The 22,649-nt window shown below is 48.4% G+C and overlaps 1 protein-coding gene across 1 annotated transcript in view; it reads left to right on the forward strand.

Moving 5' to 3' along the window:
• The window catches only part of CUX1 (cut like homeobox 1), a 301,593-nt gene extending 280,539 nt beyond the window's left edge, over nt 1-21,054 (forward strand). Inside the window, exons 24-25 of the mRNA XM_069089141.1 lie at nt 4,103-4,367; nt 10,374-21,054. Of these exons, the coding sequence (XP_068945242.1) occupies nt 4,103-4,367; nt 10,374-11,106 (998 nt within the window). The 3' untranslated portion in view covers nt 11,107-21,054. The remainder of the gene's footprint in view (nt 1-4,102; nt 4,368-10,373) is intronic.
• Nucleotides 21,055-22,649: the final 1,595 nt, after the last annotated feature.

The following is a 22,649-nucleotide window of genomic DNA, read 5'->3' on the forward strand; positions in this document are numbered from 1 at the left end:
ACTGTGTAGGTTACAGAACAGGAATAATAACAGTAACAGTGAAGATGGCAAAGTAATCGTTCGTGCGTTGCCCTCAAAAACAAAGCTGTTTTCTCCCAGCAGTTCTATGAAGTTCATAATTTTTTTTTTAATTTTTGGCAGACCTATAATTTAGTCATTCGGTAAACATTTATTAAGGGCCTGCTCTGTGCCAGGGAGAACATCCCTCTGCCAGTGAAGGTGGCACCGTCTCTATAACTCGGGGTCCCAGAGGGCTGCTCAGCTTGCCCATGGTCCCACAACTGGTTCATGTCACGGCTGGCCCTGGAGCACTGGCCCTCCCGACTCATGGGAAAGCTTCCGCTAGACTGCTCTGGATAAGCCTTATTAACCTTATTAACCCAAGGAAACCAGAGCTCAGAGGTGAGCTGACTTCCCCAGTCTTGGGACAAGTCAGTGGGAAAACCAGGCCTTGGGCCCAGTTCTTTGAGTCCCAGGTCCAGTGTCCTTCCCACTAATAATAACTAACATTTACATCATGCTTCCCATGTGCCAGGCACTGTGCTAAGGGAGGAAGCTTTGGCAGAATGAGACTTTAAAATAGATTTCTTCTTTCAAGACACAAATTCTGAGCGTGGGAGCTTGCCGAGCACCCAAACCTTTTCAGATGTATCTAGCAGCCCCTCCCGGGGTCCTTCCCCATCCCCAATACCCATTGGCTCTCCCTCCTGCACCAGGTAAGGCCTGGCTCCGAGGATTGTTACTGTGGTCTGGGTCTGTGTTGGCCGACAGGCTCCAATCCTTTCTCAGTGTCTTGGCCCCTTTGGCAGCCATCAGGGAATTCTATGGATTCCTTCTCAAAGTCATGTTTTTAAATGAGTGACAGAGGAAACAATAGTGTTGACATGCTGTTGTCACCACATTTTTCCACCAAGTTCACTGACCCCAAGTTCCATCACCTTGATCCCTCAGTCTAAGGGATGAGTCTGTTCACTAAGCTTTCAGCATGGCCCCAAAGGATTCTTTTCTTGCCTCCTTAATACCACATTCATTCAATAGGCATTTATAAACACCTACTGTGTGCCAGACTCCATGCCAGAACCTCGGAATGTAGAGACCAAGACGAAATAGTCCCACATTCCACTGGCAGCAGTAGTATGTCCGTACACATAATAGAGGGCAGCTAGGAGCATAATTAATAAGGCCAGAGTCAAGAAGTCATGTGTTCAAATTCTGCCTCCAGGACTTAGTGGGAGGAAAGTGAACCTCCCTGCCAGCCCCAAAGCTGTGTCCTCTTATCCTGTGATATATAAATAAATGTAAATTAGATTCAAAGGAAACAGGGTAGGGGTGGGGGGACTGACATCATCAGGGATCAGCAGAGACCTGATCTGTAGGAGGTAGTCCTTGAGAGAAGCTTGAGACCCCCATACATAGGTGATGGAAAGGGTCCTCCAAGTCCAGGAGCCCCAAAGAAGGGAGACAAAATGTGGATGAGGAGTGGAACATGGCACACGTGACAGGCAGTCATGTACCCCGAGGCCACAAAGGTCACCAGGAGACAGACTGGAAAGGACTTCAGATGCCTGGTAGGGGAGTCAGTCTGCACAATGTCCCAGAAGTCCTCAAGAGCCATTGGCCCTTCTTGAGCCACCACAATGGTCTAAGTGTGAGGTGACAAGGACCTTAATCAGGGGACCTGACTTAGGAAATAGAAATGACAAGACTTGGCAGCTGATTGGGAGGAAAATGAGGACTTGAGGAACGTGGGTGATGAGGAGGAAGGTGGTGTCCTTGGCAGACATGGAATTAGTTCAGGGTCCCCAAAGCGCCATCCGTAGCAGCTCCAAAATAGTGTGTGAGAGAATCTCAGATTTTAGTGCATAGACCAGAAAACATAAGGTGTTTCTATTCTTAGTCTGTTCACTTAAGAAAGTATATTGAGCAGCCCTACCAGACCTGAGGAGTTTCCCTAGGGTGCTGGTCCGGCCCTTCCCTGGTCTCTAAGCACCATCTTGTGGCAGCAAAGAGTTACTGCTTCTGCTGAGTCGAGGGTCTTGTATGGGCCAAAAAGGCAAGCCCAGCTCCCTACATACCAAACGGTGCCTTGCATACACAGGACATGAGAACGTGAATCAGCCCCAATAAGTAAGCCAGGAGCCTTACCTGTTAAACAGTAGCATCACATGATGCTTCTCAATGTGTTCTCTGTGTAGAGTTTGGAAAGGAATCAGAGCTTACAACCAACTCTCCATTATCTGTACTAATGGGGAGAGACAAAGAGATAGTTGGCCCAAAAGAACAGATAATCTAAAAGGCATTGATTCCCATTTGACTTGGAAATGTAATATGTGATGAAAGGGGTCCAGGGAGGGGAAAATGTTCCTTTCTAATGGTGTTCCTTAGTCTGATAATGTGAGTTACAATCTTTGAAAAGATATCAAAAGATAATGAAATATAACCAAAGATAAAAACTCACCAAGAAAGTGGGCAACAGACCCAGAGTTGAGAGCTGCCTACATTCCTTGGGGCAGATTTTCCTTCTTCCTTTATCCCCAGGCTACTCCCTGAACCCTCTGTTTGCTCCCCAATGTGCTCAATCTCCAGTCCTTCCTAAGGTTTCTCTTACCAGCCTTGTGCACCTGGTATCCTAATATGGTCCTAAGTTTAGAGCTGGAAGGACCTTTAGAAACCATTAAGTCTGATCCCTTGTTTGACAGGTGAGACACTGATACCCAGAAGGGAGAAGTGACCCGGGTCTCCCTGACCCTGAGGCCAGCTCTCCGCCCACTTTGTCTCTCCCAGGGGTTAAACCCCACAGTCACCTTTGGTGTTGATGATAGCCACCCCATGCCACTTTCATTCTCCAGCCTCCATGTTTTCTCCTAAAACAGTGATCATGAGGGAGCCCCTGATAGGCACTGGAGATTTTGAGCACAGTGTATAGAAGATAGGTTAGACAGGATTCAGGCTCAGCCAAAGGGGCTGCTCTCCTGCTCTGTCACTCCAAAGCACCTCTCAGAAGCTGTGTTCCAAGCTTTTCAGCAGGAAGAATGATCACAGAGCATTCATTTGCTAACATAGTGAGATCCACTTTTTGTCCAGCCTCATAGTAGGGAAGATCAGGGTTCAGATCCTGCCTCAGACACTTACTGGCTGGGTGACCCTTAAAAGAACTCTGGGCTGCTCTCCAAGCCTATTAACTACTGAGTGGGTAATAGTCTCCGTCTGTAATGATGACCTAAAATTCATTTTTTATTTTATTTTAGAATATATCGTTGTTAGTAATAATAACATACCTTTTACAGTATATGAATTAAAATGTTAATATATTCTTATGTAGTGCTGTTTGTTAGTTCCCACTGGAATCTTGCTTTGGACTCTCACTCCTGGCCTCATGGCCTCAGAAAGCCAGAAGTGACTTACTTAGGCACTCCAAGCCATAGTTTCTTCATTTGTCAAGTGGGGGAAGTACTGGTTCAGTGCAAAGAGCCCTGGATCTGGAGTCAGCAGACCTGAGTTCGAATCCTGGTTCTACTTCTTAAGCTGTGTGACTTTGAGCAAGGCACCTCTCTCTCTCCTCCTGGTGTCCAGCTCCAGACCCATTCCAAGTCTAAATCCGTGGTCCCCAATGCCCCTGGGACATGAGGATCATCTGACGTGGTACCGGCTCCATCTCTGGATAAATGTCTGTGGTCACTGCCTGTCCACTCCCTGCTGCATGCTGGGCCATGGCTATTTGCCCACTCAGGGACATTCCTCAACAAGGACCCAGGTCACCATGGGCTGCAAAATCCATGTGGATTTTGGATTCATTGCAAGTTTATGGTGCAGTGTTTGTGATAGGGAGAGGAATAGGGTTGGATCCCATAGATGCAGGCCGTGTAGAAGGAGGAGCCTCACACTCGTAGTCAGGAGGCCAAGCCTCAGACACTTAGCTGTGGGACTCCAGGCAGAGGTCTCAGCCTTCTTGGGGCCCCTTAGAGGCAGCTCTCTAAGACAGGAAGTCAGGTATAAAGAAGCTAGGCCCCTGGCAAACACTTCCCCCTTCATTTGACACTGTCTGATCAGTAGGGTGCCCTCAGGAGCCCTTGGGCAATAAAGTGGTTTCTTTCTCCTTCAGCCTACATGAAGCGAAGGCACAGCTCGGTGAGCGACAGCCAGCCCTGTGAGCCCTCCTCAGTGGGCATCGACTACAACCAGGGCGCCAGCCCCCAGCCCCAGCATCAGCTAAAGAAACCCCGCGTAGTGTTGGCACCAGAGGAGAAGGAAGCTCTCAAACGCGCCTATCAGCAAAAGCCATACCCATCGCCCAAAACCATCGAAGAGCTCGCCACCCAGCTCAACCTGAAAACCAGCACCGTCATCAACTGGTTCCATAACTACAGGTGAGAGCCTGCTAGCCGCTGAGGGGTGGGGGGCAGAGCCTCGGGCCCTAGGGCCGGCCCAGGCCCGGGGGGCGGGGGGGCACGACAAGGGGACGGGCAAGCCCACACTTGGCAATCACAGGCTATGTTCACAAGAGTCATGAAGAGGACACGATACCACAGGTAGACTCACTGAGTGGAGTGGGGGTAGAGCAGTCAGTAAAGGCCAGCTAGTGAAGAGCTTTATGTCTCCTGCCAAAGTAACCCATGTCACTCCATTCCTCCATAACCCGCTGTGGCTCTGTATTGCCCCTCCATGGCCCCAGCCCACCTTTCCCGCCTCCATGGAGGTGACCACGCCTCTCAATCCCCAGAGTCCTGCCAAATGACTTCCTCTCTGCTGCTCCCCCAAAAGCCGCCCAGCCCCCATTGCTGACCTGTTGCTCCAAGTGACCTCTGTGCATGGAATGCACCCCTTCCACCTTAAAGATGTCCTCCCTTCCCCCAAGACCAAAAAGAAGCCCTTCCTTCAGGACCCACTCATCACCATGTTCCTGCTAGGTTAGGATGTGCACACAGTGCCTGGCAGCCATTCGACCCATAAGCATTTATTAGGCACCACCTGGGGATGGGGAGCCCTGTTCTCAAGGAGCCCGCAGTCTGACAGGGAAGACTTCGTGCCAGCGACCATGGACAGGCTAGCCACACACAGGACAGACGGGAGACAAGCAGCAGAGGGAAGGCCTGGGAATTAGGCTTCCTGCAGAAGGTGGGAATTTTATTGTTGATCAGCCATCCAGTGATGAGCCCATGGAGTACAACCCACCAGTGCTGTCCATGAGGTTTTCTTGGCAAAGACACTGCGATGGTTGGCCATTTCCTCCAGTAGATTAAGGCAGAGTTAAGTGACTTGTCCAGGGTCACACAGCTAGGGAGTCTCTAAGGCCAGATTTGAACTCAGGTCTTCCTGACTCTAGGTCCAGTGCTGCATGCAATGAGCCACCAGCCACCTCCTGAGCAGCTAGATTTTCGTTGGGGCTTAGAAGAAGCCCAGGTTGCAAGGTTGGGGGCCTGGGAAGGTGATGGTGCTTTCAACAGTAATAGGGGAGTGAGGAAGAGGGGAAGATTGACAGGGAAAGACAAGTCCGTTTGGGACACTGTGAGTTGAAAATGGCAGAAAAGCAGATGTGCGGCTGGCGATGTCTGCTGGACCAGAGGTACTGGTATCCACAGTGAGCTGGCGGCTGTGTGGCCTGGGGGCCTCGGCCTCATAGGGCAGCTCACCTCACATCATTTTCCAGTCTCCTTCCTCAGGATTTCAGATTCCTCTCCTCCACTAGTTACCTGGCTCTTTATCCTGCCCTCAGCCTGCTTTCCTTCCATCAGCGTTCTCAGATCTTTGTCCCCCCACTTCAAGGCAAGAGACAGTTGTTTTCACCCTGTTCCCCCAGACAGCTGGGCTACTCTGATGTGCCCCTGGAGAAGTATTGTGTGGCCAGCTGGGAGGAGGCAGCCCACACGGTTCAGGCTGCCTTCTCTGACCATGGAATCATTTATAATACTCCCCTTGAAGTTTTCCACTCGAAAGGCCACTTTTAAGCAGGGCATTGGAGAGAGAGAGCACGGGCTTGTGTGTGCGTGTGGCCCCAGGGACCACAGCAGCCAGCCCACTCTGCGTCTCATCTCCCCACACTACCGAGAATTCAGTGTCCGTCCAGGCCCTCAGACCCCACTCTCCCAGAATTCGCCTCCATCTCTGCAGAGCCGGGCAATTAAAGAATAGCATGTTCAGCTGTGTTAATGAGCTTTTTTGGAGGAGGTGCTAACAGTCGTGCGTAACACACACACACGCATGCACACACGCACACCCAGTCTCCGTCCCTGGGCATTTCCCCAGTAGACAGACTTTCTTCTGCAGACTCTCAGGCCGCCGCCACCACCTCCCCAGTGTCACTGTCCCTCGTCCCACCTGCCACCCAATCCCCAGAGACAGAGGCCGCGCAGTTCAGGGCTGCTCCTCCGGGATGTCCCCAAGCACAGAAACCATCACTCTCCTGCTGTGAGTCTCCAGCGGGGTCTCAGTGGTGTTCTCTTCTGCCTGAGTGAATTCACAGGAAATCATGCCTTGGATCATTTTTGTCAGGACAAAAAATGACACCCCATGAAGGCAGGAGATGGGAGCTTTTGAGGGGCTATCAGCATCATGGAAGGGCAGCCATTGCCAAGGTGGGTAGGAGGGAGTGTAGACCGTACACCCTGAGAGCTGGAAGGGTCTCAGGGGCCATGGGGTCCACCCCCCTCATTTGCCAGATGAAGAAGTGAAGGGACTTGGGATTGAGGATGATAGCCTTTTGTGTCATGGATCCCGGGGGCAGTGTCTGGTGAAGCCTCTGGCCCCCTTCTCAGAATCAGGTTTTTAAATAATTCAAGGGAATTCTATTTAGTTAGAGGTAAGTGAAGTTTAGTCTAGCCAATAACTTTCCTGATCCTCCCCATTAGAAAGCCACTCCCAGCGTTAATGTTTACCCTGAGCTCCCGTCAGGCCTTGCCCCTCACAGCCGGAGACAGGCCAGAGTGTCCGGGATGGGGCCTTCAGCGAGGCCAGAATATGGGCCAGGCTCAAACAGAGAGGGGGAAGCAGCAAAGGGAACTCCCCAGACCCAGCCCTTCTGCGGCCTCTCGTCAGGCATTCAGACAGTCTTCCCATGTCAGAGCAGGGCCAGCTGTCCCTTTCCTTCTCATTGACACAGCATCATGCCTATAAGCCTCCCTATGTTTGCTACAAGCTTTTGGGGCTCATTAACCTAGGGAAGGACAGTGGTGGACAGAGAGGCACCGGGCCAGAGCAAGTAGAGAGCGGTCTTTGGCAGCAGGCAGACCTGGGTTCGAATCCTTCTGACATATGCAGGCTGCATGACCCCGAGCAAGTCACTTCCCCTGATAGTGCCCCAGTCTCCAAGATTGTAAGTTGCCAAAAGATGGGGCTCTGCCTTGGCAGAAGGAGGGGTCCTGATGGGCAGCTCTGAGAAACATAGCAAAAGGAGCAGGACCACACTTGGGGTTCCTGGTGAGGCCTGTGAGGAAGGCCATACAGCTCCCACACCTCCTGGCTTACAGATGAGGAAACATGAGCTCCCCAGGGTTGTGACTTGACTCCAGTCACATCCCTGTATGTGACAGAACTGAGATTCGAACCCGTGTCATCTGACTGCAGACCTGAGGGTCCTTCCAGTACATATCCTAGCGTGATGTTCTAGCCAGAGCTGAACACTAAGAGATGGTTTTTAAATGGACAAATTGACCTGAATGCATAGGACTCATATTTCTAGAGATGGGAGGGGCCTCAGGGGCTGTTGGCTCCAACCCCCACATTTTACAGATGGGGAAACTGAGGCCCAGAGAAATCAGGTGGCTTGCATCAGACCACACAGCCAGCAAGTGGCAGGTGCCAGCTGCCTCCTGCGAGTCCAGATCCAGGTTTCTTGTGGGCATCACTCTTCCTCTCCTGCCTCCAGAAGGCTCGACCACAGCCAAGGAGGAGCAGGCCATGTGCCAAGCACAGGCCATGGGAGCCACCAGAGTCACAGTCCTGGGGTCTACTGTGGACTGGACTGACGGAGGCTCAGACACGTAGCCAGAGCCCAGGGCTTGTCTCTCCTGGGGGTGGCAGTATCAGCTGGGGCATGGCAGCAGAGGCTGCCCCAGCCCAGAAGAATGTGGGAAGGCCCACCACGCTCGGCCCCAGTCAGGCCGCAGCAGAAGAATCAAGCTCCATGTTTTAGAAGGGAGGCTGTGTCCAGGAGGGTGAAAGGCCTCAGGCTTGTGCCCCACAAGGCGAGCCAAAGCAGCCAGATCCTGGAGTGGGCAGGAAGGAGGGCCCTGAGAACCGACCCCCGAGGGCAGAGCTGTGAGCCAGGAAGCAAAAGGAGGTTGTATATAAAGAGGAAAAACTTCCTGACAGTTAAGTCTCTCCAGAAGCAGGATGGCCTGCCTTGGAAGGGAGCAGGCTCCCTGCCCATGGAGGAATTCAGAGCACCATCCTGAGGGACCTCCCATTCCAAAATTCTGGAATTTCCGGCCTTCCTCAATATCAGAACCCAAAGTGAAAGCCCGAAGGGACCGTGGACAGCCTGGAGGTCAGCCCATCTTACAGATGAGATGGAGGGCCTTCCCCAAGGTGCTGCAGCCAGGATTTGGGCACCGTACCCGACGGGTTCTCGAGCCACCTGCTCTGAGGCTACCTGTGTTCCCAGGAGAAGGGGGGTCCCATGTAGGGCCCCTCCCTGGCCGCCCTTTCCGGGGAGCCCCGCAGGGAAGAGTCCCCCAGCCATGGAGGCGAGCATACAGACACGGATGAGACTGAGCGAGAGAGCACATGCACACGCACTTGTGCACAGACATGCTCCTACACACACAGGCGCACCCACAGCCCACGGCTGTCCCTGCCACACCTCTCCCCGGGAGGCTGCTGAGCAGCCATTGCACCTGGGTTAACATGCCAGTTAAGCTTCTGTGTGGGCACACACAGTGCGTCAGTGATTCAAACAGGGATCAGACCTAGGGCTGAAAGGGGCCTGGACACCATCCGGGTCAACCTCCTCGCTTTAGAGCTGGGGAAACCGAGGCATGGGGAGTAAGCCTCAGAGGTAGGATTTGAACCCGCATCCTCTGACTCTCAGTTCATCCTTCTTTCCCCTTTACTTGGGGGGAGGATAAAAAGGCATGGTCATTATTAAAGGGAGCCTTCCAGAGGCACTGAGCTTCTCACTGGGGGGTGGAATGGCATGGTTGTCGCTGCCAACCGCCAGTGAGGTGCCTCTTCCAGGCCCCACCCAGGATGTCAGTGGCACCAGGGGCTGGCCCGTGGTCCTCTCGGCCCTGTGACTGGAGGCCTTAGAGAGGAGAAGGGACTGGCCCAGGGTCACACAGTCAGGAGGGTCTCGACCCCATGGCCATCTCTGTCCTGCTCACCCAGCATCCACCCTGTCTGCTTCGTGGTCCTTCAGCTCTTGCATTCCGGGTGCATTTATGAGAACAGGCCTCGTGCCCGGCACCTGGCCCGGGCCAGGCACGAGGACTCCCATGCTTCTGGTCATTGTGGCGCCTTTCTAAAGGACCTTCCCTCACTCCCGCCCTGGGAGGGGGTGATGCATGGGTCTGTTCCTCCATCTTACTGACAAGGAAACTGATGCTCATCCAGGCTCCCAGACTTGCCCAGGGCCCCCTGCTGCTCCCACTGCCAAGACCAAATCCTGGTCCGCACAGGGAGCATGGGGGGTCGGGAAGAAGGGGTGATGACAGCTCGTACCTAGTGTGAGCCGCGGGCTACGAAGCACTCTGCCAGTATCCTCCCGCAGGATCTGCTGAAGCCCTGAGAGGCAGACGCCCTCGGAGGAAGCTGAGGCAGACCACGGCTCTGGCCCCGAAATCGGCACTTCCTGACTCCGGGCTCTGTGCAGCCGCCCTGGCTTAGGAAGAGCCAGGCTTGGTTTTTTCCTGTTACTCAGTAAGAGTGTGACTTGGAAAGGACCAACGCTTCTCTAAGACTCAGTCTCCTCGTCTGTAAAACGAAGGTCATTCCAACCTCTGAGCATTTTTGTAAGGGAAATACTTTACAAACCTTGTACCGTGTGAGGAGTTACTATTTAGTAATTTTATATACTATGTAGTGACAGGAGGCCTGAGGCCAGAGGGAAGGGTCAGTGTGGACCTAAAGAGGTGAGGAATGGGGTCACATTTCAGTCCCAATGGCCCTGGACAGGTCACTATTCTGGGCCTCAGGGACTCGGGGGACATGGCTGCAGGGGCCCATGTCCTGGCTCTAGGATCCTGGCTCATTCCCCCTCTTCGGGCCTCAGTTTCCCGGCTGTAAATGAGGGGCTGGGGCGGGAGGCCCCTTCCAGCTCTGACTCTAGTGTCCTTTGCCGCTGATGACCCCTGGTTAAGAGGCCAGATTCATTCCCCCACCCATGGGCCAAGGGCAGAGCCTCGTCCACCCAGCTGACCCGCTTGTCTTCTCTCTCCTAGGTCTCGCATCCGCAGAGAACTCTTCATTGAAGAAATCCAGGCAGGAAGCCAGAGCCAGGCCGGGGCCAGCGACTCACCGTCGGCCAGGAGCAGCCGGGCAGCGCACAGCTCGGAGGGCGACAGCTGTGACGGCGTGGACACCGAGGGCCCGCCCGAGGGGAAGCCGAATGCCGGTGCCCCAGAAGCGTCCGAGGAAGCCAGCAATGCAGCCACAAAGTCTCAGGGAGGGCAGGTGGAGGCGGCGGGGGAAGCAGCGGGGGAGGCCCAGCAGCAGCTCGCCAAGTCTTCAGAGAAAGCCGAGTCATTCCATTTGGGAATGGAGACCCTGGCCGAGACCGACGACGAGGGCCGGCCCCGAGGGCCGCGTCGGAGCTCTCCGCCAGGGTCTCACAGTTCAGGAGAGCCTCCGGAGGCCCCGCCGAACTCTGCCCCAGAAGAGGACGCCTCTACCTCAGCTGCCTCCGCCGCGGCCCCTGCCGGGGAGAGCCCCTACAAGGCGAAGGAGAGCGCGGAGCCAAGCCCCAGCCTGCCCAGTACCAGCTCCACGGCGGCCTGCCCGGGCGCGCACAAAGCCAACTCCCTGCAGAGCCTCTTCAGCTTTCCCGAGGCGGCTGGCGCCAAAAACACGCGCGACAACACGCTGAGGAAAAAGAAAGCCGCCAACTTGAACAGCATCATCCACCGCTTGGAGAAGGCCGCCAGTCGGGAAGAGCCCGTGGAGTGGGAGTTCTGAGAGGCCGGACCGGACGGACGCACTTACCGCCCTGCAGGCCACAGGGCAAAATCGCCATAGGCCAAGGTGCATATAGAAAACAGAAGGGGCGTGGAGCCCACTGACGTTGCGTTTTCGAGGAAGAAAACAGATGTGTAGTCAAGCCTTTTTGTACCCTCAAGTGTTTTTTTTATTGCCCTAAGTGATTTCCACAGTTTCTGGAATAACTCTTACAGCCTTTGCCTTGCGCCCTCGTCTTTCGTGTGGGCTTTTAAAAAAAAAAATCAAACCCACATATTAAAAGGGGGCTTTTTATCTGCCATCTAATGGCTTCAGAGCGATAATACACTATTATCTTCTTAAACCAGGAAAAATGGGGGGGGGGGGGGGGGAAATTTTTCAGAAAAGTTTAAAAAAAAAGAAAGTTTTTGTAGCTGTCCAGTTGCCACTAAGAGATTGCACAGTCAAGCCGACTCTAAACACACTAGTTTGGATTCCTAAATATTTTCAAGAAAAGAATCTTCTTGTTTGAAACTTTGAATTTAAAAAAAAAAACACATTTACTCCACATATTTTTTAACAAAAGAAAAAAAAGTCACATCAGGAAAATCTGTTGGTTTGTGGTAGCTGACGGGCCGGGCGGGCGTCGTGTTTTCTGTGAGTGACGATAGAACCTTGACACGTAGTGCACATGACTCCATAGCTTTAACCAATTCTGGGCTTTTGCAGACCAGGGTTTGTTTAATACACTCCATTTTAGGCCAAATCAGGACAAAAAAAAATCGGAATCTAGGTATTTTATAATCTGCTTTTTAACCTCTAACCGCAGAGCACGCTGAACAGACCTCATATCTGGGAGGTTTCGGAGACAAGTTAGAACCATAGTATGTACTTGTTGGTTTTGCTTAATTTATAGCGTCTTTGTGTTTTGTTTGCCTGCGTGTGTGTGTGGGGGTGTGGATGTGTGTGCATGTGTGTATGTGGGTGTGGGTGCGCGCTTTGGAAAAGAAAGAGGGAAAAGAGTTGGCCAGTAACATTTCAGCATGCAGCTCAGGGGCCCTTGGTTACAATTTGAGGTGCCATGGGGAACCTGGAAAGGGTTCTGTTCCTTGTGGATGGAGGTCATTCCTTGTTGGAGATGGTGTCACATACCACTCTCACTGAGCTGAAGCCTGCCTCAGATGAAGATAGCTCCCTTGATGTATTCTCTCTCTCTCTCTCTCTCTCTCTCTCTCTCTCCCTCTCCCCCCCTCTCTCTCCTCTCTTTCTCCCTCTCCTGTCTCTGTTGTCTCTGTCTCTTCCCACTCCCCACAAGCTATCTCTTACTATCACACCCACTATTGCTATCTCTCCCTCTTCCCACTACAAGCACTGATCACTATGTTGAAGTTGTGGGAAGGCTGTTGATTTTTTTTTTCCTATAGAAAAAGAGAGCGCATGGCAGCAACCATCCGGCCCCTCCTCATCCCCCAAATAGAAATGGCCCAAACTCTTAAACCAAAATGTTCATGCTCTTGAATTCCGGTTCAGATGGTTCTGCCCTTTATCAAGTTTGCCTCTTGAAAAAAAGACTCCTTTATGCACAGTTTAGGACAGACTGAGTACAGATCAGAAGTCTAACTTGTCTCTAAATCCTCCTGTTGTCTATGTGTATATGCGTGAGAATAGAGGTGCGTGAATGTGCGCGAGTGTGTGTGTGCGCGTGAAAGCGTTTTCTACGTCTTGTCTTTTCTTACGTACCTGTGCACACATGAGAGTGCATTACTGCCACCTTTTTTCAATACACTCTTATCATTTCGGCTTCAACAAATTTGCTCATTTAGACTTCTTTATTGCCATATCTTTAAAACTAACAATAGATGATTTCGGTATATATATAAATATATATTATTTTTTTTTGCTTATTTATAGGTGCTGTATTTTATTATCTGATTGTTAGGAAGGGATGAAAGGGGGCAAATATTCTTTAGTGGGATAGACTGCCGGCAGTATTGGGTATACTTTACAAGATGTTGTTGTCATACTGTATATTATTGATTGAAAATTTTTGACCGTATTGTGTATCATTGAAACTTTTGTCTTAGGTCAGCATCTTTGGATGACATTTTCATGGTGCATTCATTATTTCTTAAGTTTAATTAATATTTCTTTTTTTTTTTTTATTGCGGAGAGGGGGAGTTACAGTTTGGAAGGTATTCCCCCACTATCACGCCTCAGCGTGCTTGTATTAATTAACTAGTAGGACTTGGACTGTAAGATGTGAAACCATATTTCTTGCATGATGTTTTAGAAATTATGTATTTCATTTACAGTCTCTTAACCTGCAGCACTTAGTTTGAGTGTTCACAAATTCAGAGTCACTACACTTTTTTAAAAATGCCTTTTCATGAACAAGAAGTATGCAGAAGGCTCTAGGAGGCTGGGAGACAGTAGTTTATCTCCTTTTAGTCACATCAGCTCTGAGCTCAATGTCTGGTTCAGTGACCGAGATTCCTGTCGGAAGTAGAGATGAAAATTGAGACCCTTAAAGAGAAAGCAGGTGCCCCTCTCACTGAGCCCTAGTGCATTAGGGAGGCAGATTTTGGGGGGATGGCCAACCCTTAAAAAAAGCCTCATCAGGACCATGGAGAGTACCAGGAGGGCTTTGGGGAGAGACCCCTAGGAGAATCTAACAGGTGAGAAGGCAGGTCTGAGGACAGAAAATACAGAGTGGGAGATGGATGTCTAGGTGGCAAAGCCATCAAGTCCTGGGAATTTCAATGTGCAAACATGCTGTGCAGCCACAGTTCTTTCTGCTTCTTCCAAGTAAATCATGATTCGGGGCGTCTTCTTTTTTCTGACTCAACTGTCAGACCGTCTTCTTAATCCGACTTTTTTTTTTTTTGGCCAGATTAACATCTGGGTGCTTGATACAATCAGTTGGCTGAAGTTTGTTTGCCGCTCAGTGTGGCAGGTTTTCCCCCCTCCCATATTATTTATTTGTTGATGTCAAGTTGGCATCTCAGTCCTTCCTGCTTCCCAAGCGCTCCCACTGTAGGACGTGTAAACTAATGTGGGTAATTTGCCCTCCCCTTCCAGTGGAACATAAATCAGTCTTTCATCTTGATAAGCAATATTCAAGTGCCTTGAAAAGCGTCCCCTTAGTTCAGGTTTGCTTTCTTCCCGCTTCCCTTTGGTTCCTCTCTCGCTATCCATCACACGCACAAGCAGATTGCCCGCTTCCTTATCCTCTGTCACTTTGGAGAGCCGATTTGTACCTCTCCCCCAGGGGAAATGTTTCCATTTAAAACACTAACATTTAATTACAAGCTCCATTATCCCATTTAAAACGGTTTCTTTGTGCTAATTGGAGGCAGTATTCATAATTCAGAGTCCAGGTTGCTGTTGTGACTTGTTACCTTAGCCTCTAGCATCAGCTTCTAGGTTTATCTGTGACTCATGATGAAAGGTGTGTTTGTCCACATACAGATCCAGGTCTGATGGGAGCCACACATCTGGAAAGGGTTAACCTGTACTTGTGTATGGCCTTTGAGCTCAGCTTCTCCATAATAGACACGCAACGTGGCTGTCTTGGGAAGACCTCGGTTCTAAGTTAGTAAGCTCAGACAGTACAAGGTGTAGCCATTCTGGGGAGGGAGGCTGGGACCTGGGAGGTGGTGGGACACCTCAGGACGCTTGTTTACATCACTGCCATTAAGGAGAGTGACAAATATAAAGGGCTGTAACAGAAAGGGAAAGGGAGGGAGGGAGAGAGGGAGGGAAGAAGGGAGGGAGGGAGGGAAGACAGCTTCCCTACACCTAAGGTTGTTTTTCAAACATGGTCATTTCTATCAAGTTAATAATAGGGGAAGGGTGGAGGGGAGGAGGCAGTATTTGCTTGCTCATCCAAAGCACTGATAGGTCCCTGACCAGTTTTCTTTTAATAGTCTCTTGTTTTCTCTCCCATTTAAAGGAACAATGATCGACCCACCCCCAGCACCACATAGTTAGAACTCTAAGAGATTGTGGAATAGGCCCCCAAGTTGGCCTGGCTTTGGGGAAACACCCTCTTTAGGAGTGAACAGGGCAGGAAGGGAGAAATTGCCATTAGTGTCTAGGCTAAGTGGCCATCCCATGGCCCTTACAGAAAGAAGAGATGGGAGTTTGGCACCCTTTGTCTCAGTCAGTACTGAGATTCCATAGCAAGATAAGGAAGAAAATGTTTTCTTAGACTCAATAGAGAAAGCTCTAGAATGGAGATTCTTGTTTATTGCTATGAAATGGACAAATCGGGAACTAGGCTGATTCCACCCAAGACCACCCATCACACATCCCTTATTAGCAAACTCAGAAACCAGCCAGTGACTCAAGACTTAATAGCCAGACAAGCCCCAGGATGGTGGGTCAGCTTGAAAATGGGAACACCCGAAAGGGGATAGGCAGGAAACTGTTCAGCATCCTATGTAATCATTGTCATTTTTCTGGTTTCCAGTGGGGGGAAAAAATCTCTCTTTAAAATAAGCTGAAGGGGGCGGGGAGAGGCAATAGGAATATCGCTTGTATAAAGTCACATTTAATTCAGCAAACACTTATTGAATACAAAGTAAAAATGATGATTGTGACCTTTTAAAATGTGTGTGTGTGTGTGTGTATATACACACACACACACATATATATATATATGTATATATACAGCTTAGCCAAGAGATATGTCGCTCTTAAAAGATGCAGTAAGAAATGCCTGGTAGCTGTGCTGTGTGGGCTTATTGAAGGTCCCAGATTTCTAGATTTTGTCATCCAGCTTGGGGGATGGGGGTTAATTGGGGACATGACCACTAAAAGATGAAACATCTCCTAGACAGGCCATAACCTGATAGGGTTTGGATTTAGTGACACCCAACTTGGTGGAGTCACTACTGAAGCCCAAACTTCAAGTTATCCCTCCTGCTCTTGCCTTTCCTTGAAAACAGACTCCCCTCTGTCCCACCTCCTTGTTTAACCCCTCGTCTGCCACTTCCTGTCTCTCTACACCTTGCTGTCCACTGGCACTCTCAGTACCTCGGGAGGAGAGGTGTAAGCAGGCCTCTCAGTGGGTGAGCAAGTGAGCAAGCTGCTGCTGCTCTCCTACCTTCGCAGGTCACTGAGACACCGTTTGGGGGCTGTAGAATGATGAGCTGGTCATTTTTCATCTTCCCTTGCATCCTGGTATTGAATAGAGCTCTGCTTTCTTCCATCTCCTTGTCTTTTTTCCTTTACCTTCTTTCTTCCATTCTTCTTTTTTCTTTCCCCTATCTCTTTAATTTTCTGTATTTTCTTCCTTTCTATCCTTTCTCTTTTTTCTCTCTTCCTTTTTTTCTCTTCCTCTCTCCTTTTTCTTTGTCTCTCCTCTCTCTGCCTTCCTTTAATTCTTTTTGGTCAGTTCTGCTCCACCCTTTGGGGGCCAGCCATTCCTGTTGACACCACTCCCATCCCCAATGTAGGACTGTTTGCAAAATGGCGGAAGTATTCAGCATCCCATGTCAGTCTCTGTTCAGTTAACTAGTTAGAATCAGCAAACCCAACCCCGCATTTGTATCTCTGAGTACAGACTGCCTAAAAGATTCATAAAGACTCATCTTGAGGTAGGGAGGACCAGTTTTCCTCAAATCTAGCCAACCCACCCCCACCCCAGTCAATCAAATGGCCTTTTAGAGAACATAACTGTCTTGGCTGCTCAAGAAATGAAATCCTAAATTCTCCACAAATTCATAAACTCTCACTGCTGTCCATTATCTGTGGGCTTCCTTGGTAGCATCAGTATAATATACTGTTGAAAACTGCACAGAACTAGAATTTGAGAGAGCCTCGGAGGAGCAGTGCAATCCCAGACGAGGGACTGGCCCCTCGGTGCCCCCTCTGCCTGGGCTCTGAGGGGAGAGCGCTAGGCTAGACACAGCTCGTCAGATGGTGTGACTGGTTTGTTGGTGATCGCGTGTGTGAGAATGGAATGACTCTTTGGAAAGCAATGATAAATGCTAGGCAATTTGTATAATCTCCTTATACCTGGGCAGGTAAATAATATGCATTCACAGAAAAATCCTATATTTAGAGGCCCCCAAAGAGGCACAGCAGTTTCTATTTTGTGCCTTAATGACTTGAAATCAGTCATTAGAGTCTCCAAGGTAAAATGATTCTGCCGGAGGGGGGTAGGGAAGAGGAGAAAGGAAACTGGCAAGGTTCCAACCATGTAATTTCAGGTAATATACGTTCTAATACCAAGGCTACCTCCATTTAGCAGACTGGAAGCCATGTGTGCATGCTAAGAACTGTCTGAGGATGGAAATTATCCCGACTGCCGATGGTTTCTGCCCTTTTTTAGCTGAAAACTACCAGGGAGAGAAGAATGTCATTTAGCTACTAAAAAGGTAACTTTTCAAGGTGCCCTCCCCAAAACAAGCTTAAGCCACAGACTAAGTAAAGAATAGATTTGCTGGTACTTTCTAAGCAAGCCTGCTGAAGAAGGAGATCATCTCCAGTCTGAAACGATTGCTTTGAGGCAGGGGTTGAGGAAGAGTGGAGGAGGGGCAACTGGCCCATACCCCACTATGCCCTTACAAGGATTGCCAGCCCACACCAAGTCTTAACAGACTAACCCTTGCCCCTGACTTCCTGCTAGGAAAACAAAGAGAAGAACCCTTTTATTCTGCTCATAAGCCAGCTGTTGCCTCTCCCACCTATTTCCACCTCGAAAGGAGTTGTCGTTTCCATGACAGTCTTTGTTTTTGTGTGTAAAGTGACATTTAGCTTTAACAAAAAACTTCCAAAGCTCCCACTCACCCCCCAAATGCTCAGTTTTAGAGTTCTGCATGGTGGCCAGAGAAGCCCCGCTTAAGGCCAGGGAGAGGACAGAATTAAGCTTTGATACTCTGTTTTGTCAAAAGTGGTTTTCTCAGCACCTCTTCTTGTTTTCTCTTTCTAGAGAGGTCATCTTTTTTTACCTCCTCTGAATCACTTCTTGTGGGTTACTTTTGTTTATTCCAGAACGTCCCAAAGTCCAATTAAGGTCTTCTCTTGCAACATTCTCTAGTAATGTTTAGATTTTAATGTTTCTACCATAAAATGTTATTTATCAAACTTTCTGTAATCAGAAAGGAAAGGTGCCTTATATCCTAATGTCATTACCATGTCCCCATTGAAAAGGACCTAAAGCACAGTGTACACATGAGCAGACAGGACAGATTTAATTAAAAGTAAAAATGAAAAATAAATCTTAACATCACTGCATTTGAGTAGCCCCGGATTGCTAATTAGAAAGAAAACTAGAAAGCACTTAAATAGATTAGCATGTGAAAAGCTTGGTGCAATAAACATTTCTATTTCTTCTTTTGGTTTTAAAAGCTTAAAACTGTATTGCACACCGAATGTAGATAAAGAAGCTTTCGATTGAGGTGGTTCAGGTCATATCCTCATCTAACTAGATTCACTGGGGTTCCTTTTGCCTTGCGAGTTTTAAGATGAAGCAGGCCTCAGTCTGCCATAGTGGCCTACCCCAGCCCTCATAGCCACTGCACGGAGACCATGGAGGGACACTCACATCCTAAAGAGTGAGCAGCTTGTCCATGCGCGCTCATTCAAGACCTTGATTCATCAAGCACCCATATGATCTGGAACTGAAGAATAGCACCTCTTTTCTTGGATGCCTTGAAATATTTCTGTAGAAGGAATGTCTTGACACCAGCCTGGACCTTGGGAAGTCAGGAGGCTTTTCCATTCTGTTCCCTTTGGGCTCCCACCTGGTCAGCACTTCCAAGCCCTGGTTTGTTTTGTTTTGTTTTGTCTTTCTTGCTGAAATTGGCCAGGCACTGACCTGTCAACATAAGAATAATTATAAAAGGATGTCTTGTTTTAAAGGTTATTTCTATCCTCTTCTATTTATTATTAGGGTCATTATTTTTAAATCTTTTTCAGAGTAGTTTGGTTATTTGTGTGTGTGTGTGTGTGTGTGTCTTTGTGTGCGTGCTTTTTCCCATGTGAACACAACTCACACTTTTCCCAAATTCCTGAGATGAATGAATCCTGGCCAGCTAGGGCCAGGACAGAGTAGAACCATTTCTAGTGGATTGATGGGTTCAAAGTCTGCTTAGCACAATCAAGCCACCCATTTTTTGCAGTAACCCCTTTAAAAGATTTCCTTATATTTCTCACCATTTAACCTAAAGAGTTCATGAACAAAAACCCACCCGTTAATGAAAGTGCTGAGATCACAGAGACTTGGTGTGAGGGACTGCAAGTGAAACTTAGGGAAAAAAAAAGCCAAGGTCAGACACCCAAAGCCTCCTAGAGCCTCTCTCAATACTTTGGAATTCATGAAGATAGTCATTCTTTTTCAGAAAGTGCATTGCAGTCTATCTAAGGATATCACTGTCAGATGAGAGACTGGTTTCCTGCAATGTTCATCTTGGTTAACATGTTTCAGTTGACAGATTCAGAGTCATTGCTGTTTTTTGTTGTTTTTGCTACCAAGTCAGCCAAAACTGTCTGGTGAAGCCACACTGTTCCCTAGCGTCCGCCATTGAAGGGCCCCTCAGAACTAGGACTGAGTTGGGAAGGGGCTTAACCTCAGCCACAGAGAGAGGCAGCAACTTTGACAAAATGAATGCCATGCTCCAGATCTCACCCACTTTCCAAGGGAAGGGAGGTAAAGAGCAAGAAGGGGTCTGCTTCCCAACACATCTAACTGCCAGGGCTTCAGTCAGATCTAAACCAGCATGGGTCCCAAGAGAAAGAAGCTTGCTTCCTTCCAGTAGGCACAGGTCTAAGGAATCGAGCACATCACTGCTCCTATGGATCAGAAGCAAACTCCCACTTTGCCTTCGAAGGATGGATGGTCCCACTAAACAACAGATCTTTTTTTCTGAATATATATATTTGTGTGTGTGCCGTGGCTTTTCCCCCCATTCTGTTCCTCTTTTTTGTTTTTTTGGTTTTTTTGGGGGGGTGGGGGGGAACTAGATGATGTTTTTGTTTTGAGTAAAGTCCTCTGATTTAAAAAAAAAATCATCGTCCCCCTCTGAAGAGGGTTTTCATTTTTACCCAAATAGTCTATGCATTTCTATAGATTGAACTGGTTTCCACCTCTTTTCTCGAGAACGCTGGGAGGACTTGTCCCATCCTCGACAAACCCCTCAGAAAAATGCCGTCTATTTAAGCGACTCGAGAGTTTGGACAAAATTCCCAAGGCATTTGAGAGTAACTTGTTATAACAGAAAAGGGTTGGGTTTTTTTTCTCATTTATTTTTTAAGTGGTTTTCTTCACATCCCTTTTTGTTTAGTAAGAAATTTAACTCTTTGCATTTGTGCAATAACTACTTGCCATGATAATGGGCAGAATTTTTTTCATGCCCTGACTACTAATACAGCACAAAATGAACTCAAACAGAAAGTGGTGTACTTTTTCCTGAGAACGATTTTTTTGTCAATTTCATTTTTTTTTAAATAAGCTCAGTTTTACCCCAGTGTACTGTGGTGTCTTACATTTTTAGCAGTATTTTATATTTTTTTTCTCTGTAACGCACTAAGTCTTAGATGTTTTTAGAGCTTGTTTGTTAAATTCACAATCACAGATTTAAAAAAAAAAATCCTCACAAAGACCCAATTGACCAAAAAAAAGTGTCATTTTTTTGTACAAATAGCTTTGAGAAACCTTTGTTGTGTCGCTGTGACTCATCTTTTGTAACATTTTATTTCTTGCTATTTGTTTAAACATAAAAAGTAAAAGTTTATATGGCCGGCATCGGTGGGCAAAAGTCCCTCTGGGCCAGCCCGATGGCATTGTTTCTTCTGTCCTCGTTTGGTTAGCCATATAATGTTTGTTCTCAGCACTGTACAACGGTCCCTATATGATATGGAGAAGCAATATCACTGTATGAAACTCACACGATGTATTATTATTATTCACTAGCACCCTAGGTGTGATAATTGAAGTAAATATCTTTTATACAAACACAAGAACGTGTGGGCTGTCTTTATTAAAGTGGACTGGAGCCTAGTTTTAAGCAGCAAACACTCACATTTATGGTGTCACCCAGTGCCAGTGGAGGCGTGCTTAATTAAGCTTGAACTTGGTTTTGACTCCCATGAGGATCTCTGTTCTGGGGCTTCCTGTGATGATGCACACACTTGGCAACGGGAAGGGGGTTCCAGTTAGATATCACTAGAGGGTCCCTGTGTGGATTGTCAACCAGACAGGTGGGCTTCTTGCTTTTTCCCAGGAGCAAACCCTCCCCAACGTAGCCGGGATGGCCCGATGTCTGCTTTGTAGAGGTGGTCCAGAGCCCGAGCTCGAGGGCTTGGAGATACTTAAGACCAAGTTAAACTTGTAGATTTGTTAAGTGAGTAGGGGAAAGGCCAGGCTTCTGAAATGAGCAGCGTCCTGGGAACGATGACATTTGAGTGCTTGTGGGAGGTAGTGTAGGATGAAGGCGCCTCTAAAGAGTTAAGTGGTCAAATTCCTGCAGATGTTCATGGTTGTGATCGCATTTTTCATCTGGGGGTTATTGAGTTTGAAAAGAAAATTGCCTTCTGTGATATTTTATGAATGTGGTTTTTGTGATTCCATCTTGTACTTATTTACAGAATTAAGAATTGTAGAAACTTATCTCTGTGATGCTGAAGGATAAACATAACTAACTTCTTTCTTTGCTTCTGTATGAAACTGTATTGAATTCTCCCAGAGCCCGGGAATTAAGAATTAAGTGTTTTTGTGTCCTGGCCCCCTTTGGCAGTCATTCTGGGGAAGCATGAAACCCTTCTCAGAACCATATTGTTAAGCAGATAAAATAACAGAATGATAGAGGCAGCCGATTGTCTTAATATACAGTTATCAAAATATTTTTTTGAAAACCAAGTTCACGGACCCTGGGTTAAGAAGCCCTATTCTAGATAGCCAAACTGGGCTTCCTAGGGATGCATATTTGGTACCCTCCAGTCTCAGGCTATCAGAGGCTCATGGAGACATAGTAGAAAAAACCTCTAAATCTCCCTTCCCCTCAGCACTTACTGTACTTGTGACCTTGACCTGAGGTCACCCACCCACCGTGAGCCTCAGTTTCTAGAGCCATGCTCTCTAAGCCCCTCGTTTTTACAGAAAGGGAAGATGAGCTGGCTTACTCAAGTGCATTCAGCTCCTTAGTAAGGAGTGGTCAGGAGTTGGATTCCCAGTTCCCTAGTTCATGCCCTTTCTTTTATATCCCTGCCTCTAAAACTGAGAAGAACCAGTTTCGGTTTTGCCTTTGACTGAATGGCGCCCATGGCAAACTGCTTAACATCTCTGGGATGCAGTTTCTTGGTAAAGTGGTTTTTAAAAAATGCCTCACCCCCTCCTTCTGCTGTAATGCCGTGTTTCATGTCTATATGTTTATGGCTTACATGAGGCTTTATGTTTTTGTTTCATCCTTAAGACAACCCCATGAGGCATGTCTGAAGATTCCAGATCTAGAACTTGGAGGCACCTTGGAGGCCATTCAGTTCACCACCACCCATTTTACAGTCAACAAAACTGAGGCCCAGGGAATTTAAGTGACACTGCCCAAGGTCTCACAGTAAGC

This window comes from Petaurus breviceps, unplaced genomic scaffold (assembly GCF_028583685.1).
Source record: "Petaurus breviceps papuanus isolate PSGF00001 unplaced genomic scaffold, PetGlider_PUasm1.0 186, whole genome shotgun sequence".
NCBI classification, from domain to species: Eukaryota; Metazoa; Chordata; class Mammalia; order Diprotodontia; family Petauridae; genus Petaurus; species Petaurus breviceps.